Source organism: Scyliorhinus torazame, chromosome 4 (assembly GCF_047496885.1).
Source record: "Scyliorhinus torazame isolate Kashiwa2021f chromosome 4, sScyTor2.1, whole genome shotgun sequence".
NCBI lineage: Eukaryota > Metazoa > Chordata > Chondrichthyes > Carcharhiniformes > Scyliorhinidae > Scyliorhinus > Scyliorhinus torazame.
In genome coordinates, this window is record NC_092710.1 from 101549797 (window position 1) to 101566978 (window position 17182).

General features: G+C 44.8%; 1 protein-coding gene across 8 annotated transcripts in view; it reads left to right on the forward strand.

Annotated features, from left to right (window-relative positions):
- Positions 1 to 16705, forward strand: part of fam135a (family with sequence similarity 135 member A) — a 291962-nt gene extending 275257 nt beyond the window's left edge. For 7 of the 8 annotated variants that reach the window (XM_072498374.1, XM_072498376.1, XM_072498375.1 and 4 more), the window contains 4 exons: positions 6077 to 6228; positions 11900 to 12010; positions 14527 to 14640; positions 14935 to 16705. In XM_072498374.1, coding sequence (XP_072354475.1) covers positions 6077 to 6228; positions 11900 to 12010; positions 14527 to 14640; positions 14935 to 15140 — 583 coding nt within the window. In that variant the 3' untranslated portion in view covers positions 15141 to 16705. Of the gene's footprint in view, positions 1 to 6076; positions 6229 to 11899; positions 12011 to 14526; positions 14641 to 14934 lie in introns of those variants that run through there. The other variant, XR_011940623.1, reaches the window with a different exon arrangement.
- The last annotated feature ends 477 nt before the right edge of the window (positions 16706 to 17182 follow it).

Consider the following 17182-nt stretch of genomic DNA (forward strand, 5'->3'; position numbering starts at 1 on the left):
GCTAAGCCGCACGATTCGGCAGCTCCCGCGATCACGGACTTTCAGGCTCGCTAGAGGAGCCCCAACGGAATTTTTTTCACAGTCAACCCATGGGGAAGAGAAGAGAGAGGTCCCCAACCAACTTTTATGGACCGGACCGAAGTGCAACGGCCAAAAAAGCGGCATTGGAGCAGCGGGAGAAGCGAGGGGAAAAAAAGCAAAATGGCGGTGGTCGGGGACAAAGAGGAGATGCAGGAATTCATCAAGCGCTGCTTCGAGGAGCTGCGCAAGGAGATGTTGGCGCCTATGCTGGCGGTAATTGAAGGACTAGGGATAACCCAGAAGGCCCACGAGGTGAAGATCCAGGAGGTCCAGAAAAGAGTGAGTGAGAATGAGGACGAGCTCTTGGGCCTGGCGGTGAGAGTGGAGCGGCACGAGGAGCTACACAAGAAGTGGGCGGGAAGACTCGAAGACCTGGAGAACAGGTCGAGGAGAAATAATCTGAGGATCCTGGGTCTCCCAGAAGGAGTGGAGGGGGCCGATGCCGCGGCATACGCGGGCACGATGATCGGGGCGATGATGGGCGCGGAGGCCCCTTCGAGGTCGCTGGAGCTGGACGGGGCGCACCGAGTGCTGGCGAGGAAGCCCAAGGCAAGTGAGCCGCCAAGGGTGATGGTGGTGAGATTTCACCGGTTTACGGACAGAGAGAGGGTCATGAAATGGGCCAAGAAGGAGCGGAGCAGCAAGTGGGACAATGCAGAGATCTGAATATACCCGGACTGGAGCACGGAGGTTGCTAAGCGGAGAGCGGGTTTCAACCGGGCCAAAGCGGTGCTGCATCGGAAAGGAGTGAAATTTGGAATGCTGCAGCCAGCGCGACTGTGGGTTACATACAAGGACCAACACTACTACTTCGAAACGCCTGAAGAGGCGTGGACCTTTATACAAACTGAAAAGTTGGACTCTAACTGAGGGTTTGTGAGGGTGTGGGGTGTTTGAGGGTTGATGTGTGATGGTTGTTATATATAGGGGGTCAATCACGCGCAGGAAATGTTATATGGGCTGGGGGAGAGAGACAAGAAGTCCCACGTGCTGGCAGGAGCTGCGCCAGAGGGGGCTGGGCAGGCTTTGGAAAGCGCGGGTTTTTTTTTCCCGCAGGCGGGAAGGGGAACGAAGGAACGTATATTGATTGGGAGACTCCCTCACGGGGGGGCCAAAGGGACGGCGGGGGAAGCAGGTGTCAGCTGACATACGGGAGTGAGATGGGGGGAGCAAAAAAGCTAGACAGGGGTCTAGTGGGGGGGCGGGGGGGGGGAAAGGGTTGCTGCTGCACTGGCCGAAAGGGAATGGGACACAGAAGAGGTGGTCGGGACGGAGGTCCCCCGGCTGGGGGACTGGAGGGCGAGGGAGACGCGGACACGGGACTGGCCCAGAAAAGGAGATGGCTAGTCGGCGGGGAGAGCCCCTCCAATCCGGCTGATAACGTGGAACGTGAGGGGCCTGAATGGGCCGGTGAAGAGGGCTCGAGTGTTCGCGCACTTGAAGGGACTGAAGGCAGACGTGGCTATGCTCCAAGAGACACACCTGAAGGTGGCGGACCAGGTCAGGTTAAGAAGGGGATGGGTAGGACAGGTATTTCACTCGGGACTGGGCGCGAAAAATAGAGGGGTGGCAATTTTGGTGGGAAAGCGTGTGTCATTTGAGGCCAAGACTATCGTAGTGGATAATGGAGGGAGATATGTGATGGTGAGTGGTAGGTTGCAAGGGACGTGGGTGGTGTTGGTAAATGTATACGCCCCGAACTGGGATGATGCTGGATTCATGAAGCGCATGTTGGGGCGCATTCCGGACCTGGAGGTAGGAGCCCTGATAATGGGAGGGGACTTCAATACAGTGCTGGACCCAGCACTGGACCACTTTAGATCAAGGATGGGAAAGAGGCCGGCGGCGGCCAAGGTGCTCAGGGGGTTTATGGATCAGATGGGGGGAGTGGACCCATGGAGGTTTGCAAGACCGCAGGCCAGGGAATTTTCTTTCTTCTCCCACGTGCACAAAGCCTACTCCCGGATAGATTTCTTTGTTCTGGGCAGAGCGCTCATCCCGAGGGTGGAGGGGACGGAGTATTCGGCCACAGCCGTTTCGAACCACGCCCCGCACTGGGTGGAAATGGGGCTCGGAGAGGAGAGGGACCAACGCCCGCTGTGGCGGCTGGATGTGCGACTGCTGGCAGATGAGGTGGTGTATGGGAAGGTGAGGGGGTGTATTGAAAGATACTTGGAGGCCAATGACAACGGGGAGGTGCGAGTGGGGGTGGTATGGGAGGCGTTGAAGGCAGTGATCAGGGGAGAGCTAATCTCCATCAGGGCTCATCGGGAGAAGACAGAGGGCATGGAAAGGGAGAGGTTAGTGGGGGAGATTTTGAGAGTGGACAGGAGATACGCAGAGGCCCCGGAGGAAAGATTATTTGGGGAAAGGCGACGGCTCCAGGCGGAGTTTGACCTGTTGACCACAGGGAAGGCGGAGGCACAGTGGAGGAAGGTGCAGGGGGCGACCTACGAGTACGGGGAAAAGGCTAGTCGGATGCTGGCACACCAGCTCCGTAAGAGGACGGCAGCGAGGGAACTAGGGGTAATCAAAGATGGAAGGGGAGCCACAGTTCGGAGTGTAACGAAAATAAACAAGGTATTCAAGGCCTTCTATGAAGAGCTGTACAGATCCCAGCCCCCAGGGGGGGGAAGAGGGGATGAGACGATTCCTGGACCAACTGAGGTTCCCGAGGGTGGAGGAGCAAGAGGTGGCTGGTTTGGGGCACCAATCGGGTTGGAGGAGCTGAGCAAGGGTTTGGGGAGTATGCAGGCGGGGAAGGCCCCAGGGCCGGACGGGTTCCCGGTGGAGTTCTACAGAAAGTACGTAGACCTGTTGGCCCCGTTACTAGTGAGGACCTTTAATGAGGCAAGAGAGGAGTGGACCCTGCCCCCGACAATGTCGGAGGCGACAATTTCCTTGATTCTAAAGCGAGACAAGGACCCACTGCAATGTGGATCGTACAGGCCGATTTCGCTCCTCAATGTGGACGCTAAGTTATTGGCAAAAGTGCTGGCCACGAGGATTGAGGACTGTGTCCCGGGGGTGGTTCATGAGGACCAGATGGGATTCGTAAAGGGCAGGCAATTAAACACTAATGTGCGGCGGCTCTTAAACGTGATAATGATGCCATCGGAGGAGGGGGAGGTGGAGATAATGGCAGCTATGGACGCAGAAAAGGCCTTTGACCGAGTAGAGTGGGAGTACCTCTGGGAGGTGCTGCGTAGGTTTGGGTTCGGGGGAGGGTTTATCAGCTGGGTTAAGCTCCTTTACAGAGCCCCGGTGGCGAGTGTAGTGACGAACCGGCGTAGGTCGGAGTACTTTCGGCTGTACCGAGGAACGAGGCAGGGGTGCCCCCTGTTGTTTGCATTGGCGATCGAACCCTTGGCCATATCACTGAGGGAGTCTAATAAATGGAGGGGGGTGGTCCGCTGGGGAGAAGAGCATCGGGTGTCGCTATACGCAGATGACCTGTTGCTGTACGTGGCGGACCCAATGGAGGGGATGGTGGAGGTCATGCAGACTCTGAGGGAGTTTGGGGAGTTTTCGGGCTATAAGCTCAATGTAGGGAAGAGTGAGCTTTTTGTATTACAGGCAGGGGACCAAGAAAGAGGGATAGGGGACCTACCGCTGAGGAGGGCGGTGGGGAGTTTTCGGTATCTGGGGATCCAGATAAGCCAGGAGTTGGGGGGCCCTACATAAACTGAATCTGACGAGGTTGGTGGACCAAATGGAGGAGGACTTCAAAAGATGGGACATGTTACCGCTCTCGCTGGCGGGTAGAGTGCAGTCGGTCAAAATGGCTGTCCTTCCGAGGTTTTTGTTTGTGTCTCAGTGCCTTCCCATCGTGATCACCACGTGTTATTTTGTTACGGGGGGGGGGGTTATTGTTTGTAAGGAGAAAAAATTGTGTTGGTAAAAAACTTTAATAAATATATATATTTTTAAAAATTGAATCATTATTCTGCTGTAGCCACCGTAATGTCGTCATCTGAAATTCTAGCTAGATCCTCCTTCCCTGCCACCTGCCTTTCTATTTTTACAATTTCCTTAAAGCCTTGAGATTTGCTTTCAAGCTTCAACTCATTTTCCTTCTGCTACTTAGTGGTGAATATTTGCTCCCAATTCAGAAGTGCAGAGTCGGAAAAATTCTCAACTCCACAAATCCAACTCGTACTCTGAACGATCAAAATACGGTGCCATTTTAGCTACAGCATTGAACCATCGACATCACGAAAATTCAGGCCTTGGTGTCTACCTTTTTCTTGTCTTATATCTGCTCTATATGCATTCTGGCTTGTTCTCTCTGAATCTAGGTAGTGGAGGCTCAGGAAATGTTTGGAAAGCTTGTAATTTGAGTCCACTTGCCAACTAAGCAGCACTCTCTATTCCTGCAGTATAAATTGTTGTCCTGATGAGTACAAGATGAAAAGCTTTGATTGCACAGCTCATATCAACAATACCAAAGCAAGAAAGTTATGACAAACCTTAAGAAAACACTGGTTCAGTTTCAACTATAGAATTGTAACCCATTTTGGGCAGAGCACTTTAGGAAGCATGTGGAGCTTTTAGATGATGCATAAATGTTTACCAGAGTAGTTCCAGGGATGAAGGATGTTCGTTATATGGGTAGGTTAGAGATGCTGGTTCTGTTCTCTCTTTAAGAGGAGAGGTTGAGGAGATTTGGTAGAGGTGTGAGAATCGTGAGGGGTCCAGACCAAGTAGGGAGAGAAATCGTTGTTATTGATGGAAAGGGCAAGAATGAAAAGACAAATTTAAGGTGATTGACAAAATAATCAACGGCAACATGAGGATTTTTTCGGCATTGAGTCATTAGCACCTGGAATCACTGGCATAGAGTGTGGTGGAGGCAGATAATAATCGCCTATTGTCACAAGTAGGCTTCAATGAAGTTACTGTGAAAAGCTCCGAGTCGCCACATTCCGGAGCCTGTTCGGGGAGGCCGGTACGGGAATTGAACCCGCGCTGCTAGCATTCCAAGCCAGCTGTTTAGCTCATTGTGCTAAACCAGCATGATGTGGTTTGCAAAAAAGAATTAGATGAACATCTGAGGAGAAACAATTTCCAGGCCTATGGGGAAAGGTGGAAAATTGACATTAGCTTACTTGTTCTTGCAAAGAGCTGGTGTGAACAGGATGGGCGTCTGTGCTGTACCAATTCTGTGAATTCTAAGAATAAACTTCCAAAAAGGCTTTGACAAAGAGTCATCCAGTCTCGAAACGTTAGCTCCCTTCTCTCACCACAGATGCTGTCAGACCTGCTGAGATTGTCCAGTATTTTCTGTTTTTGTTTCAAAACTAAATACTCTTTCAATTTGAAATGTATGTCATGCCTGCTGCTACAAAGAGACTTTCACTTCCAAAATCCTGCCACACTTTTCAATAAGAACTTTTAAAGTGATGTTTCAATGACCAATATTATAAGTACCTTAAGGGCACTCTTTAATCTCAGGTGCTGCCTTGGGATCAAATGGGAATCAGCAGATCCATATCACGCTTTGCTCAGGCAAAACTGGGCTTCACTTTTATGTTCATTTTGCACCAGTGTGAAGCAACTGGCTTTGCTTCAACACAAGATTTTCAGGTTCCTGTCCACTCCCTCAAATATCCTCTTCCCAACTCTCACTGCAGCTTTTTGTATGATTTTGTGTGATTCTTCTCTGTGTACCTGTGTAACCACTTGAAAACGGGGAATGTCAGTTATCATTTTAACCATTCTAGGTATTACATTTAGCAATGCATTTGGGAGTTTACACAGCTCTGAGGTCCAGGACCATTTAGCACAATGGAAAATGTAAACCAGAAATTCATTTTCACTTCATGAAATGTGTTGATGATCCATTGTTGCTGGTGTCATGAAAGAAAATGCTTAATTCTTTATATTTGTTTGATAGCATTATGTTTTGAAATATTTCGTTCAACTCCCCAGTAGCATTCTTCTAATCACGTCTAACGCTCTTGTTCTCTCTCCCTCTCTCTCTCACTCTTAACAGTTTCATAGGACACTCTTTAGGTAACTTAATCATTCGATCTGTTCTTACAAGACAAAGATTTAAGTTTTACTTGAACAAACTGCACACGTTTCTTTCTTTGTCTGGGCCTCACTTGGGGACATTGTACAACAGCAGTGCACTCGTCAATACAGGTAAGCAAAGAATCTGCAAAGAATAGCGAACAACCCAAAGTCCTTAAACTCAATAATTCCACTTGCCTGGATGACTGCAGCTCAACATCATCCAGGGCAAAACAGCCCACTTGTTTTCTCCCCCTTCCACAAACATTCAAACCCTCCACTACCACCGAACAGTGGCAGCTATGATGCACTCCAGTAACTTGCCAAGGTTCCTTCGACAGCCCACAACTACTACCATCTAGTAGGATAAGAACAGCAGATATCTGGGAACGCAACCACCTGGAGGTTCCCCTCCAAGTGACTCACCATCCTGATTTGAAAATATATCACCGTCCCTTCACTGTCGCTGGGGCAAAATCCTGGCACTCCCTCCTAAACAACACCTCAGGACCGGCAGCGGTTCAAGAAGGCAGCTCATCACCACCTTCTGAAGGGCAACTATTTTTGGGCAATAAATGCTGGCCTAACCAGCGACGCCCACATCCCGTAAATGAATAAAAAAAGTTTTTAAAACTCTGAATTCATCTTCCAGGCTACCTTTACTAATCTGATTCCATCCAATCTGTGGATATTGCAATACCATCCCTTATTATTTCTTCCTCTATAATCGGTACCACCGAATAGCCACTGTTAAGGGCCCTGTAAAGTACTCCCACAACTGACTTCTCTTTACTGTCTCTTACCTCAACCCAAACTGATTCTACATCTTAGTCTTCTGAACTAAGGTCATTTCTTGCTACTGCACTCATGTTAGCCTAAGAGAGCTGTCTCAGCTCCTTTCCCTAGATTCCTGTTCTTACAAAATGTCAAATATCAAAGCTGGGTCCTAAAAACTCAATCACACCTCTGTAATGGCTATCAATTCATACATATTTATTTCTCTTTGAACTACCAATTGACCTTATCTGCTGTTCCGTCTGTTCCTGTCACATTCTGGTCATCATTGTCCCTATCACTGCCCTGCTCTCCCCTCATGTGATTATGGAGCTGGTTTAGCACAGTGGGCTAAACAGCTGGCTTGTAATGCAGAACAAGGCCAGCAGCGCGGGTTCAATTCCCGTACTGGCCTCCCCAAACAGGCGCCGGAATGTGGCGACTAGGGGCTTTTCACAGTAACTTCATTGAAGCCTACTTGTGACAATAAGCGTTTATTATTATTATATTATTATCCCTTCCTCCCATTATTTAGCCTAAAGCCCTCTCTACTGCCCTATTTATACAACTCACCAGAACACTGGCCTTAGTTCAGGATCAGGAGTGGTACAGCCCCCACTTTTCCCAGTACTGGTACCAGTGCTGTAGGAATCAAAACCCATTTCTCCCACATCAATCTTCGAACCATGCATTTAATTCTCTAGTCTTATTTACCCAAACCAGTTAATTCATGGCTCAAGTGCTAATCCTTTGTGGTTCTGCTTTTTTAAGTTTAGCCTTTGGCTGCTCATAGTCACTGAACAGAACCTCCTCAAAGAGGAATAGGAAAGAAAATAAAGAAAGCTGGCTGGGCAGATGGCCCTTTTTCCATGTTGTAATTTCTATGTAGTTCTATTATGTTATTATTACATTACCAGCATCCTGTAAATTTAAAAAAGGCTGTCATCATCTCGCCTTATCTCCCCCCTCATTTGGTGCGACGATGAGTTGCAACTCTGCTCGTTAATGTAACTTTGGAATTTCAAAGAGTATCTGGGATGAAGCTGACTATGTTTTATTTTGTAAAGCAGATCCTATTCGTCACTATCAGGACAGTTCTGATTAAATAAGAGCCTAACCATTTATAGTCAAATGTGCAATATTTCAAAAGCAGCCATCACACAGAATGAATCCAAACCGTATTTTGCTTCGGCTAGAACAGCATTCAAGTGTACATTTCAAATATCCCCAAGAGTAAAATTCAAGGCGGTTATTGGGTCTAGTTCAATATCTCTCTTGCTAATAGGCAACTCCAATCAGAATGACTCAAGTTGGTATTTTAAAGTGGCTGAAATTGGCAGAACTTTTTCCACTTTAAAAAAAAAAATATTTGCATTGGAATTTTGAGTTTAATATAAAAACTTTGCAGAACAACAGAAAAACAATAATTCTAACAAAAATGATAACAACACCAACACAGTTATCACACACTGCCACTGCATCTGTGACAGTAGACCAAGTTCTATAATTTCCCCCCCCCCCACCCTTTGAGTTCCCAGGGGAGGTTAGGATGGTCTGCCTCCCAGTTTTGAAATATATGGGAGGGTTCTGTAACCCCTCCTGCAAGTGGCCTTCCTCCTGGTTTCCTCTCTGCTATACGCTAGTTCCCTTTCATCCATGCAGTGCTCTTTTCCCACCCCCCTTCCTATCCTCCCTCCCCCCCCCCCCCCTTCTTATCTGCTCCCACCCAGCCCCCCACCCCCTCCAGTTAGTTGCTGGTTGTGAATCTCCCATCTGTCTCCTTTATCGAGAATTTGATTTTTTTCCAGTTTCAGGAACTCAACAATGACTGAGACCAACTCCGAGGCCCTGGGTGGCGCTGCCAACTTCCAGCCCAATAGAAGTTTCCGCCTGGTGATCAGTGAGGCGAAGGCCAGGACGTCCGCTCCCTTCCATGTCCAGAACTCTTAATACCTCAAAGATCGCTACAGATGGGCATGGCTCCATCTCGACCCCCATAACTCAGGACATGGCCTCGAAAAAGGCCGATCAGAACTGCCCGAGTCTGGTGCAGGACCAGAACATATGGGTGTGTTGGCCACGCCCCCCCCGCCAACACCGAACCCACTCATGTGTGTCTTAATAAGGTGCGCTCTGTGCACCACCTTGAGCTGCATTAGCCTTAACCTGACGCTGGAAGAGATGGAGTTGATCCGTATAGCGCTTCAATCCAGAGTGCTCTCCCTATCTCCATGCCCAGCTTCTCCTATTTCCATCTGGTCGCATCCAGAGCTCTCCTGACTATTTGTATGAGTCATCTGTAGATGTCACCACATTTGTCGTTCCCTAACCAGTCCAGCCCTACTATTGTCTCCAGAAATGTGTGTCGGGTCTCTGGGGAACGATTTTGTCTCCTGTGGAGAAAGTTGCACAGCTGAATGTACCCAAGGTTGTTCCCTTTCGGGAGTTGGAGCCTCTCTCTGAGAGTTCCTCCAGGGTTGCCAGTCTATCGTCCACGTACATGTCCTTCACTTTGTGTTCCTCTGACCTCCACGACCCAAATGTGGTGTCTATCATCATCGGTGTGAATCTGTGGTTATTGCAAATGAGGGTCTCTGTGGACATCTCGCCAAGCTTCAAATGGCATCTGAACTGTTTTCCATATCCTTAGTGTGGACTAGTGTGTGTGTGTGTATATAAGTGTGTAGAATTTGGGGATGACGATTGGGAGTGATCGAAATTCTAAGAGGAACCTAGGCAGCACATTCTTTTTAACCTTCTGTACCCTTCCCGCTAGCGAAAGAGGGAATGAGTTCCATCTTTGCAAGTCCCTGTTTACCTCCTCCAGGTGTGAACCACCTGGTATCCCAGGTACCTTGGTTTTGGGTCACTTTAAATGGTAGTTATTCCAGCTCCGCTCCTCACTTTCAGGGGTTCACCGGTAAGATTTTGCTCTTTCTCAGGTTGAGTTTCTAACCTGAGAAGGCACTGAATTCCCTAAGGAATCCGGTTATCCTTCCCATGCTGGCTAGGGGATTAGACATGTAAAGGAGCAGGTCATCAGCATAGAGCGAGACTCTATGCTCTCTGCCCCTTCTTTGAATGCCCATACACCAGCCCACTGATCTAAGGGCTATGGCCAGCAGTTTGACTGCCAGTGCGAACAGGAGCGGGGATAATGGGCATCCCTGCCTCATTCCCCTGTGCAGCCAAAAATATTCAAAGCTGATGCCGTCTGTTCATACACTCGCTGTAGGAGCGGCGTACAGGAGCTTCACCCACGTGGTGAACCCTGCTCCAAGGGCTGGAAGCACCCGCTCAAGCTGGTCAAAATTGTGGAATGCATTAATTCCATGCAGTCAGCGAAAGCAACAGGACCAGATGTGTTTTGGGAGACTTTCACAAAACATTTGCAGCAGAGCTGGCCCTACACTTGCAGGTGATGTTCAACTACTCACTGTCAAAGGGACCCTGCGCCGTCCACGCTGGCCCAGGTCAGAAGCTCATTGATCCCCAAAAAGGACAAAGCCCTGAGAGTATGGAGCACACAGACCCACTTCTCTCTTAAACACTGATGCAGAAGTCCGAGCGAAAGCACTGGCGAGGCGCCTGGAGAGCTGCCTGCCAGAAGTGATTGGGGAAGACCAGACCAGGTTTGTCAAGGGCAGACAGCTAACAGTGAACATCAGACGCCTGTACAGAGTTAAAGTCCCCTCCCATGATAACTCGGTGGGTGTGTAGGTCTGGGATTCCGGGCATCGTTTTTTTGACAAATTCAGCATCGTCCTAGTTCGGGGTGTATATATTAACAAGATTACTGGGGCCTCTTCCAGGATCCCGCTGACCATAACGTATTGCCCCCCTCGGTCTGTCACTATGCTCGTCATCATGAATGAAACTGTCCTGTGGATTAGTGTGGACAGCCCCCACCCCCCCTTTTCCTGGTGTCAAAACATGAATGAAATGTTTGTCCCACCCAGCCCTTCCTTAGCCGCAGTTGGGCCCTCGCTCTTAAGTGTGTCTCTTGTAGGAAGGCTACATCCACCCTCGGACTCTTGAGATCGACGAGGACTCTGGATCTCTGACCAGGCCGTTGAGGCTCCTCACGTTCTGTGTTATCTGGAAGGGGGAGGCCCCCCCCTGGGCTTAACCATACTCCTCCTGTGGGCCTGTTCTAAAGGGTCTGCCCTTGCTCACAGACGATTCAAGATGGCCACCGACTAATTCCTCATTTTCTCCATCGCCATGTGTTGTCTGCTGCAACCAGCGCTCTACCCCCTCTGTTTCTCCTCCCCGTGCCCCACTCCTAGTTCCACCCCACCCTTGGCTTAATCCCCTTCTCTACCCCCCCCCCCCCCCTTTTTTTTTCCTGAAGTTCCCCTGATATTTCCCTGCTTTTTATTTGCATCATTCCTGGTAAATGACTGGGGCTCCATTTTGCCCAATGGAGTTTGTAAAGCTGAAACTATTTGGCAAACCATTTTATTTTAAATATTCAGCTTGACCAGTGTGACTAGATTAACGTCTATGCCTTTGAACTTGAGTGAACAAGCTTCAACAGTCCTAGTAGTAGAGTACTTCACCTTGGACCAATAAGGAATAAGTTCCACACAATGGGAATATATCGGTCAGCTAATCATGGAAGGAGGTGGACATATAATATGGAGAAAAAACAAAAAGCTGTCTTAATTTAGAATGAGATGGACAATCGCCCAATATTTTAGTGTGCATTGAGGAATGTAAGAATTGCTAAGGGGTCACGGGCCAGCTGATTCGTCTTCTACCATCCTAGTAATTACATGTTGCAACAATGGAGCTGTTGACTGTTCTTATCAATCAATTTCTATTAAGTAAAGGCAGACCCAAAAATGACACAGCAAAAAAGTAGTGGAGCACTTTGGGAACCGTAGTTATCTATTTCTCTAAAGGGTACTTTAAAAAATAAAATCTTCAAACTGAAGTTGAGTTTGTATATGTCAATAACTTTGACTTCTCTTGTTCTAATTCTCTTATTGACCTTTATATCTTGTTGCACTACTTTCATGAACAGGACTCTGGTTTATGCAGAAATGGAAGAAGTCAGGATCCCTACTGCAGCTAACCTGTCGAGATCACTCTGATCCTCGGCAAACCTTTCTGTACAAACTCAGTAAAAAAACAGGTAAGTGGCACAGAAATGTTAAAAGTAGCAGAAAGTTGTTTGTTGTTGTGCCTTCACTTAGTGTTTTTTCCTGTAATGTGTCAGGAAAACAAAGATAGTTTTAAGGCCAGAGGAGTTAAACAAATATTTTGCTTCGGTCTTTACGGAGGAAGATACTTCGAACATCCCATTATCACGAAAGGATACAGGAGAAGAGTTAAATACCATTACCATCACTGGGGAAGTCATATTAGACAAACTAATGGGGCTAAAGACAGATAGGACCCGGCCCTGATGGCTTGCATCCTAGGATCCTAAAAGAAGTAGCTACAGAGATAGCGGATGCATTGGTTGTCATTTTCCAAAACTCTTTGGATTCTGAAGAAGTACCAAAGATTTAAAAAGCTGCCAATGTGACACCCCTGTTAAAAAAGGGAGGGAGGCAGAAAGTGGGTAACTGTAGGCTGATTAGCCAAACATCTATTGTTGGAAAAATGTTGGAATCTATTATTAGGTAAGTACTAGCAGCACATTTGGAAAATTATAATCTAGTCAAGTAGAGTCAGCATGGTTTCATGAAAGGGAAATCATGTCTGACTAATTTATTAGAGTTTGTAAGAGGAAGTCTCAACCAGATTCTTGATCAGTAAGGAAATCAAAGGTAACGTGAAAGGACAGGAAAGTGAATGTGAGGAATGTCGGATCAGCCATGATCCTATTGAATGGCGGGGCAGATTCAAAGGGTCAAATGGCCTACTCCTATTTCTTATGGTTTATATTTGTATTGGTAAATATTAGGAATGAAGCATAATTTTAAATGGGTTTAATTTAATGTTTCTGCACCTGGAAGGGTAAAACCTATAGTTAGATTATTCTGGTCGAAGGCGTTTCATGGGGGTTGGTTAGGTTCATGCTGGACAAAGGCATGTGGGGATTGGTTAATATCTATTGTGCTTGTAAAGGGTTGCAGCATAAAGAGTAAATAAAAGCCTAGAGAAGAATAAGTTATTGCTTAGTAACTGGGACCTTGTAAATTAGAGAAGCTTTTATGTTTTAGTTCAGCTAATTTGATTGCAATTGAAGATAGATAGTGAGAGTAACGGCAGCTCTCTCAGCTCTGCTAAAACAGTTGGTTTAGTAGGCTGGAGAGGGAATATCTGTCAGCTTTGCTAGAAGAGATGTCATATCATGGAGTAATGGTTGAGAAAACAAAAGAAGAGCAGCTGGTGAAAGAAACAAGAGGAATGAGCAGCTTCCAAGTAGTCTGAGGTTAAAGGTGCACTGCTCAGTAAAATCCGACCAAGCTGAGCAGAAGGCTGAGATGCCAGAAAGATATCTGAAATCATTTTCATGTTTGTGAGATTTTACAACAGCCTGTGGAATGTGAATTGAAATATCTATGGAAATCGGTGGAAGGATCCACAAATTTCTGTAAAAACAGTTAAGACAAAGAAATTGCAGAATACAAGGTTGATAACTCCATTATAGAATAAATAGGTGTCTTAGCTTCTTTATTAGTTTAAAAATATAAATATGTTGGTGTCTAGAATTTTTGAAACTCTGATCTGTTCATGTGCCATTTCTGGATTTTATTTTCTCTCTCTACTTGGGTGGAATTTAATGTTTGGCTGGAAAACTGTTGGGAACCCCACATCACACACTTAACAGCTTCACAAACAGCTTTCCTGCTGTTACCAGACTCCTGAACTACCCTTTTATGGTCTGAACTGATCACTTCACACTTCTTCTCTACTGAGTAGTACTACACTCCGAATGCTTCACCTGATGCCTGTGTCTATGTATTTACATTGTGTATTCATGTATGTCCTATATTTTTTCATGCATGGAACGATCTGTCTGGTCTGTACAAAGAACAATACTTTTCACTGTACTTCGGTACACGTGACAATTCAAATCCAAATCAATCATTTCTGGGAGGCCAGACAGAATTTTAGAATAATGGGCATTCATGAGCAGCCTCACACCTGACTTGAACCCAGTACAGAGAGGACATTCTGGCCAATAAGAGTCCAGCTGCCCTCCAGTACCAGACTGGTGCCTTCACCGGACATTGACAATGTGTGGGCAGGATGTGGGGTATTACAGAGAGGAGAGTGCTGGTGATGGCGAGAAGAGGAGTAAGTAGAAACGTCAGGGGTTGGCTTCCCGTGGGATGTCCCCTACACAATCCCAATGTCAATAGAATACAGCACAGAGTGGGTTGAAAGGGAGGGGGCACGTGGGGACGCGCAGGGTGCCCTTGCTTCCATTAGAAATCAACAGAAATATCAACTGGAGCAGAAAATTGACAGAGATCAGATTTTGTATGTGCTTTTACTTTACCATAATGTGACTTGTATTTCCACATGACTTCTGTCTTAATTGGGCTTGATTTGGACCAACATTTGAGGCCTTTCCTATCTTATACATTTTTGTCAAACCAAAGATTTACTTTGCTGATACCATTTTCAGATAAATAAAACTACGCAAGTAATATGGAAGCAATTATTCTAGTGACATCTTAACTTGTATTCAAGGTCTCCATTACTTCAAAAATGTGGTGTTAGTTGGCTCACTACAAGATCGTTATGTCCCCTATCATTCTGCTCGAATTGAGATATGCAAAACAGCTTTAAAGGATAAACAATCAGGTAAGATTAAATACCTGGTAGCAGTTATTGTTTAAAGGATTTTACCAATGACAGTTTAACTCATGATGAGAATTCCTAGCCGCTGCATTCTTTTATGCTGCTTTTTTAAAAAATCACATCCTTTTCTGTATATGTATGGCATGTACCAGTGTAATTTGGCATGTCACACAATATACAAGAGACTTGCAGTGAATTCCACATTCAGACCTAATAAAGCTTTTTTTTTTAATGGTTCTATTTTTTAATGAATTATTTATGGAGCAAGGAAATTCACTTGTCTGATCTATTTTACAGGACCAGTGTATGCTGAGATGATCCAAAATCTTCTAATGCCAGTGCTCGAAAATAAGGAATGTAATTTGGTTCGATATGATGTTATCCATGCATTGCCCAACACAGCTAATTCATTAATAGGACGAGCAGCTCATATTGCAGTTCTCGATTCTGAAATTTTTTTGGAGAAGTTTTTTTTGGTTGTGGGCCTTAAATACTTTCAGTGAGAATGAGTGCCATAAACCCTTACCTCTATTCAAAGAAACACATTTGATCCTTGAACATTGTCTCTGCCTAAAAAAAATTAAGACTGTTTATACATTTTTGTATTGGAAACAATTCTATATTGAGTCTTCAGAGATAGTTAAAAGGTCTGGTTGTTAATGCCTGTTGGTTTGTGCTGTGCAATACCAATTTTATATTTTTATCTGTCTTATGTATCTATTTCTTTCAGTTCAGTTTTTCTGTAATTTTCAGAAATTTTATTTTGCCTTTTTAAGTATCAGTTAATAGTTGAAATGATCAGGGTGCACTGATATAATTTTACTTTCTAAATTTCTAAAGTTAATATTCAATTAGTAAATTAGAGATGAAACATTAATTTAATTCATGACTTCCAAAGAATACATTTTCACAATCTGATTGGGAGCCTGTTGTATGTAACATTTTTAGTGTGGACTTTGGCAACTGGAAACCCTTTAAGACGCTGCTATATATTTATACATTTTTAACATTGCTCAACCTATAGGAAATATACAGATTTGTTTTTCATTTCATGCAATCTTTCTGAGAAGACCAAATACTGTCTTACATACCTTGTGTCACTGTCAAATTTTAAACTAGTTCACAAATATCTGCAATACATTTTTATACAGAAAACATCCTTTTAACCATGCCTGTGGAACATTGCTACTGCTGAGATGGAAAGATTTTTGCTATGGAACTTTTAGAACTGAAGTAACTATTTTCAAACCTTCTCGTACTCTATATGTAGTTTAAAACTTGATTGACATGCCAGTCTGATGACCTTGATTTGCAATAATTTTTACTGCACCGTGGTATGAACTCCTAAACAATGAGCCCAGCATAAACAAGTCATTTAAGTCAATACTTTTACATTCTGAGTAGTGGTGAAGAGCCAATATTTTCAAAATCCTGCAGTTTAATGAGCTGTCAATTGATCTGACTGCCAAGATTCTTGTATGTCAATGTATTTGAATATGACATTCACTAAAATGTAGTTATCTCTTGTCATAGTTCATTTTGAAAACCATATGAAAAGTGCTACAGTGAGGGGCCATTTTATATGGCTTCTCTGAATGGGGAGCTGGAAGCACTGCATATGATATCACAGGCTGTGGTGCATCAGTGTTGTACTGGGTTTTACAATACTATAATAGACAGGAAAATATTGTATATTTTTTTTAACTAAAAATGTTTGAAATAATTAGGCATTTTACATTCATTTCTAAGCTCTTAAATAGAGGAAACATTTCCAATTTAATTTATTTATTTTAGGTGGCCTGATTTAACAGTGGGCATATAGCAAGGTTTATGGGTTACTAGTGCAATTCTGACTTTTAACAAAAAGACGAGGAAAATACGCACATTGCAGTCACATATGCATTTAACAAATTTCTAATGAGTTTATTTTATGTTGAAACATAATCAAACTACATTCTTCCAAATGGTGCATGTGTCATCTGTTCGTAGCCTTTTCAAACACCTACAGCACATAAGGTCATCATCATTGTACCAGTAACAGTTAAATAATAAAAAATGTTGTATACTATACTGTGCAAGTTAATGTATCTGTTTATTTTTCTTTCACATTTCTTCGACAATCTAACATTGCATTACTCTCAGGACGACAGTTACTATTGCAGAGTCCCAATTTAAATGTACTTTGACCATTTATTGTGTAACTGGTCAGCAGCTAACCATTAGCTGGTTACATTTAAGGACATTTTTTTCTCAGTTGTGAAGTTAATCATGAGGCATCATCTATCTAAAATCTTTTTTTTAAATATGTTAGAGTTTTTTCATAACACAAACCAGAACAAAATAATGCAAAAAAAATCACAGTATGAAAGTGTAAACAAAAACAACGCAAAATTAACTTAAATACTAAAACTAACCTAAACCCCCGAACAGCTGACTCTGACTCGAGCCTTAAAAAAGGATATAAATGGTTGCCACCTTGGGTAGAACCTCTCCACAGATCCCCAGGTGGTGACTTTCTCAAAGTGTAGAATGGCATTAAATCACC